Source organism: Trichechus manatus, unplaced genomic scaffold, assembly GCF_000243295.1.
Source record: "Trichechus manatus latirostris isolate Lorelei unplaced genomic scaffold, TriManLat1.0 scaffold00138, whole genome shotgun sequence".
NCBI classification, from domain to species: domain Eukaryota; kingdom Metazoa; phylum Chordata; class Mammalia; order Sirenia; family Trichechidae; genus Trichechus; species Trichechus manatus.
The window spans coordinates 1,334,722-1,341,512 of NW_004444074.1; the positions used below are offsets into that span (position 1 = coordinate 1,334,722).

General features: G+C 40.2%; 1 protein-coding gene across 1 annotated transcript in view; it reads left to right on the forward strand.

The window, feature by feature from the left end:
* Window positions 1-5,153, forward strand: part of SDF2 (stromal cell derived factor 2) — a 9,679-nt gene extending 4,526 nt beyond the window's left edge. Inside the window, exon 3 of the mRNA XM_004385370.3 lies at window positions 4,485-5,153. Coding sequence (XP_004385427.1) covers window positions 4,485-4,772 — 288 coding nt within the window. The 3' untranslated portion in view covers window positions 4,773-5,153. The remainder of the gene's footprint in view (window positions 1-4,484) is intronic.
* Window positions 5,154-6,791: the final 1,638 nt, after the last annotated feature.

Sequence of the window (6,791 nt, forward strand, 5' to 3'; positions counted from 1 at the left end):
GTAATCCATACTGAAGGCTGTGGTCTTTGATCTTCATCCATAAGTGCTTCAAGTCCTCTTCACTTTCAGCAAGCAAGAATGTGTCATCTGTATAACACAGGTTGTTAATGAGTCTTCCTCCAATCCTCATGCCCTGTTCTTCTTCGTATAGTCCAGTGTCTTGGATTATTTGCTCAGCATACAGGTTGAATAGGTATGGTGAAAGGATGCATCCCTGATGCACACCTTTCCTGACTTTAAACCACACAGTATCCCCTTGGTCTGTCCAAAAAATTGCCTCTTGATCTATGTGCAGGTTCCTCATGAGCAAAATAGTGTTCTGGAATTCCTATTCTTTGCCATGTTATCCATAATGTGTTATGATCCACACAGTCAAATGCCTTTGCATAGTCAATAAAACACAGGTAAATATCTTTCTGGTATTCTGTGGTTTTAGCCAGGATCCATCTGACATCAGCAATGCTATCCCTGGTTCCACTTCTCTTCTGAATTTGGCCTGAATTTCTGGCAGTTCCGTCGACATACTGCTTTTGAATGATCTTCAGAAAAATTTTACTTGCGTGTGATGTTAATGATACTGTTCGATAATTTCCACATTCAGTTGGATCATCTTTCTTGGGAATAGGCATAAATATGGATCTCTTCCAGTCGGTTGACAAGGTAGCTGTCTTCCAAATTTCTTGGCATAAACGAGTGAGCACTTCCAGTGCAGCATCTGTTTGTTGAAACATCTCAGTGGATATTCCGTCAATTTCTGGAGCCTTGTTTTTCGCCAGTGCCTTCAGTGCAGCTTGGACTTCTTCCTTCAGTACCATCGGTTCCTGATCATATGCTACCTCTTCAAATGGTTGAACGTTGACCAATTCTTTTTGGTATAATGACTCTGTGTATTCCTTCCATCTTTTGATGCTTCCTGCGTTGTTTAATATTTTCCCTATAGAATCTGTCATTATTGCAACTCGATGCTTGAAGTTTTTCTTCAGTTCTTTCAGCTTGAGAAATGCTGAATGTGTTTTTCCCTTTTGGTTTCTATCTCCAGCTCTTTGCACATGTCATCATAATACTTTACTTTGTCTTCTCAAGCCTCCCTTTAAAATCTTCTGTTCAGTTCTTTTACTTCATCATTGCTTCCTTTCGCTTTAGCTACTAGACGTTCAAGAGCAAGTTTCAGGGTCTCTTCTGACATCTATTTTGATCTTTTCTTTCTTTCCTATCTTTTTAATGACCTCTTGTTTTCTTCATGTATGATGTCCTTGATGTCATTCCACAGCTCATCTGGTCTTTGATCATTAGTGTTCAATGTGTCAAATCTGTTGAGGTGGTTTCTAAATTCAGGTGAGATATACTCAAAGTCGTACTTTGGCTTTTGTGGACTTGGTCTAATTGTCTTCAGTTTCATCTTGAACTTGCATATGAGCAATTGATGGTCTGTTCCACAGTTGGCCCCTGGCCTTGTTCTGACTGATGGTATTGAGGTTTTCCATTGTCTCTTTTCACAGATGTAGTTGATTCCTGTGTATTCCATCTTGCAAGGTCCGTGTGTATAGTTGCAGTTTATGTTGGTGAAAAAAGGTGTTTGCAAGGAAGAAGTCATTGGTCTTGCAAATTTCTATCATGTGATTTCTGGCATCATTTCTATCACCAAGGCCATATTTTCCAACTACCAATCCTTCTTCTTTGTTTCCAACTTTTGCATTCCAATCACCAGTAATTATTTATGCATCCTGATTGCATGTTCAATCAATTTCAGACTGCAGAAGCTGGTAAGTCTTCAATTTCTTCATTTTTGGCCTTGGTGGTTGGTGCATAAATTTGAATAATAGTCGTATTAACTGGTCTTCTTTGTAGCAGTATGGATACTATACTATCACTGACAGCGTTGTACTTCAGAATTGATCTTGAAATGTTGTTTTTGACGATGAGTACAATGCCATTTCTTTTCAAGGTGTCGTTCCCAGCATAGTAAACCATATGATTGGCCAATACCAGTCCATTTCAGCTTACTAATGCCTAGGATATCGATGTTTATGTGTTGCATTTCATTTTTGATGATTTCCAATTTTCCTAGATTCATACTTCGTACATTGTAAGTTCTGATTATTAGTGGATGTTTGCAGCTGTTTCTTCTCATTTTGAGTTGTGCCACATTAGCAAATGAAGGTCCCAAAAGCTTGATTCCATCCACGTCATTAGGGTCGACCCTACTTTGAGGAGGCAGTTCTTCCCCAGTCATCTATTGAGTACCTTCCAACCTGGGAGGCTTATCTTCCGGCACTATATCAGACAATGTTCTGCTGCTATTCATGAGGTTTTCACTGGCTAAGTCTTCTCAGAAGTAGACTGCCAGGTCCTTCTTCCTAGTCTGTCTTACTGTGGAAGCTCAGTTGAAACCTGTCTGGTGTGGGTGACCCTGCTGGTATCTGAATACTGGTGGTATAGCTTCCAGCATCACAACATGCAAGCCGCTATAGTATGACAAACTGACAGACATGCGGGGGCATCTTACATTAGTATGGTACATTTATTAGAATTAATGAACCAGTGTTGATACGTTATTATCAATGAAAGTCCATTGTTTATTCAGGTTTTCTTAGTTTTTACCCAGTGATGTTTTCTTTCCAGCATCACATCCAGGATACCACGTGACATTTAGTTAGCATGCCTCTTTTAGGCTCCTCTTGGCTAGGACAGTTTCTCAGATGTTTCTTGTTTTTGATGACCTTGACAATTTTGAGGAGTACTGGTCAGGTATATTATAGGATGCCCCTCTATTGGAATTTGATGTTTTTCTCATTGGATCAGAGTTAATGAGTGTTTGAGAAGAAGACCATTTTCATCACATTGTATCAAGGGTACATACAGTCTACATGATATGTGACTGTTAACGTTGACCTGGATCATCTGGCTAAAGTAGTGTTCATCAAATTTCTACTGTAAAGTTTTTCTTTCCTACTCCCTCTTTCCCCTTTCCATACTGCTGTTTTTGGAAAGGAGTCACTATGTGTAGTCCACACTTAAGGAGTGGGGGGTTATGCTCTTGTTCCTTTAGAGTAGAATATCTACAAAATTTATTTGAAATTCTTCTTCACAGGAGATTTGTGTCTTCTTCTCCATTTATTTACTTATTTATTTTTATCAGTATGGATTCATGGGTATTTTATACTTTGGGTTATAGTTCAATATTACTTTATTTTGTTGCTCTAATTCTTCCAGCTTTGGCCATTGGGAGCTATTTCAGTTGACATACCCCCATCATTGTGGGGTTTTTATTTGTTTGTTTTGGGCACTTCCTTACTTTCTGGCATAAGCAGATACTCCAGGCTCATCTTGTATATTTCCTGCCGTAGTCCTAGAATTACTGTAGCCATTTCTCCATGGAGCCCTGGTTCCTTTTATTGGAGAATGGTATTAGAAACCAAGATCCTGATTGCTTTTGGAGTATCACTTGTTTTAGGCTTTCTCAGCTGTCAGAGCAAAGAAATATATGTGTGTATACTAACCTGTGTATATACATATCTATAAATATTTCTGTGTGTAGCCATCTGTATCTTCTGTGAGTTCTTACTGAGGTCTCCAACTTTAACACAGTACCAAACGGGTCATTCTAGCCTCTTCCCTTTATTTGTAAATTCTCCCTCCAACAGTGAGAAACCTGGCTCCCATCATCTGCCATCCCCTTAACTTAATTGCTCACTTCCAGTATTGATGTGTAGTAGTATCTGAATTATTAACCCATACTCCTACAGGAAACAATTTCATCAGTCAGAATGCAGAGCTTATGTGCAATTTCTTTTGACTTTAATCTTAACGACTTCATTCATTTTCAAATGTCTGCTTTTTGAAGTCATCTCCAGTCATCTAGCTATTAGTGTGTATATTTCTGATATAATGAGTAACTTTTTGATTGCTCTTGTGATGAGAACTCTGAATATTTGCCCTTACAGGGAGTGCAATTGAAAGAAGAATGAAAGATTGGGAACCTAGTATGTTTTGACAAATTCATATTTATCTCATTTAATTCTCACAGTTACTCTATTAGGGAGAAAACTGAGGCTGAGTGGAGTTACACAAGGAAGGGATCGAGCTGAGATTCAAGCCCAGGTCTGCCTGATCTGAGAGCCCATCTCCTTTCCAACTTGTGTTGTTTTCACCAGGTCACTTAAAATCTAGTTATGGGAATGAGGCAGAAATAATTTAAAGTCTAATAACAAGGTATACAATGTATTTTAAAACTATAGCAGAAAATATAGGGCAAATATAGGATTAATTGTAATTAAGTGTTTGGATGTGGCAACTAATTTCTTTTTCTTTCGTATGCTGTTCGTGTATCTTTATTTTTTTGTTTTGTTATTTTTAAGCAACTCTGGAAAAGCTCTCATTTTTCACTTTTGGAGCAGCCCTATTTTTTTTTTCCCCATTGCCCCTCTCCTTTTCCAGGCCTACGTGTCAGCTCATGCTAACGCTGCCACCATCTTGTCTTCCAGGAAGTGAGTGCTTTTGGTGAAGAAGGCGAAGGTGATTATCTGGATGACTGGACAGTGCTCTGTAACGGGCCCTACTGGGTGAGGGATGGTGAAGTGCGGTTCAAACATTCTTCCACCGAGGTACTGCTGTCTGTCACAGGAGAACAATATGGTCGACCCATCAGTGGGCAAAAAGAGGTGCATGGTATGGCCCAGCCAAGCCAGAACAACTACTGGAAAACCATGGAAGGCATATTCATGAAGCCCAGTGAGTTGCTGAAGACAGAAGTGCACCATGTAGAGCTATGAGTCTGAAGGCACTGATCCACTCTCACCACACAGTGTTCATAGGTATCTGCTGCTGCTTCACCCTGGGACCCCTGCCACAGGTTCCCTGGGCAGTGGTTATATCACCGCTGAGATGAAGATGCATGACAGGAAACTGGCTGTGTTTGGAAGCTCCAGCCCTTCACACTTAAATTGGTTGCTCTACCGGACTTGAGTCAGTTCTTTCTGAGTATAGGACTTGGTGGTGAAGGGGTGGATGCTTTTTATTCATACCGACAAAACAGAGGGGGACATCCCTCCTAGCTGGGAATTTTTTACTCCTCAGGAGCTTCGCATGATGGATTGCTAATGTGTGTGACTTTTCCCCTATTTCCTTTCTCTAAAATGATCAAAAAAGAATTTCATTGTTGGTCACTGTGTTGTCATTTATTAGGTATGCTGTTTTATGATCAAGGAGCCCGGGTGGCACAACGGTTAAACACTTGGCTGCTAACTGAAGAGTTGGTGATTTGAACCCACCCAGTGGCTCCATGGGAGAAAGACCTCGCGATCTTCTCCTGTGAAGATTTCAGCCTAGAAAACCCCCATAGGGGGTAGTTCCATCACATGGGGTCGCTATGAGTTGAAATCGACTTGATGACACCCAACAGCATTTTATGATCTGCATAATCCTCAAGTCCTAAGATTGCTATCACTCTTACGAGATGCTAGGAACCTTCAGTTTGGGCCCTTTTGAGAACTTTACTCACATCCAAATTTTTTGTCTTTTTTCACTCCCATCCCAGGCACCTCATCTTTATTAGATTTTTGACTAATTATGGCTAAAGACCCTCGAATAATACAGTTAGTAAACAGACAATGAAGTGTTAAACTCTAGTTCTGCTACTGAGATGGGAAAAAGGGGTTGGAGTAGAAAGAAGAACTAACATTCACTGTCTGCTAATTACTAGGCACCTTATTATAGATCTTACTTCATTTAATCATCACAGAAATATAAGGTGGATGTTACAGTTTGACCAATGAGGAACACGAAATTTAAATAACTGCTTGAATTCTTAAAGCTAGTAAATTTTGGGATAGGAACTCAGCTGTGTCTGACTCAAGTTCTTTTTACTACACTATAATTGTGTTTAGCTCTTGGAAGACCCTTCCCTATTTTGGGCAAGTTTAGGGTTATCTTTGAAAAGATAAGTAGAAAACTTCTGTCCTTTGCCCACCTCACTTCCTCCTTTCCTCTGCAGGTCAATTAACAAAGTTTGCTCCTGTATTCCCTAAGCATGATGGGGTGAACGGGTGACTGCCATCTGGTGGACTTGCAGGGAATAGCAAAGCTTTTTATTCTTTAGGAAACTTTTCTATCTGCCTTAACGAGTTAGCATTGAATATCTAGGGATGCCAACTCTGTGCAAGACATGGCCCCTAACATTAAAAGGCATGGTCTCTTTCCTAGGGACTTGTGATCTCAGTAAATTGAGGCAATGAATTAGTCATCTTTTCTCCCTGTTTATTCCACTTCAGTTGCATTGATCCCTTGAGACCTCTCCAGAAAGTAAACAAATGATAAAATCAACACTTCAGGCTATGAGATAGTTGGGAGTAGGGGTGGTAACAGTCTGGGGAGAAGGAAGTAAGTGATAGGAATCTTGGCTGAATACAGGAAACAGATTGGACAAGATGAATGACAGTTGGGAGATAAAGGGACCCTTCCTTGGCTTGGACAGAAGTTTTCACTGAGTTGTGGGCATTCACCTGATGGGACGCTGCAGCTAACACAGAAATGTAGTGCTTGAGAGACAAGTATGACGTTGAAGAAATCAGTTGGTGGAGCCCTTGGGGAGATGTGAAATGACTGATAAGAAGACAGGGAAACCAGTTGGAGGGGAAAAACTATCTTTGGTGCTTTATCCGAGGGAGCCAAAAAGAGAGGCTGTGAAAAAACTCGAAGTATATTTATGAAGATTAGAATGTATGAGAGCAAAGGGACATAAACTACTCCATGATACTTATTTTGAAGTCCTCAGGATTTGTTTAGCTTGTACT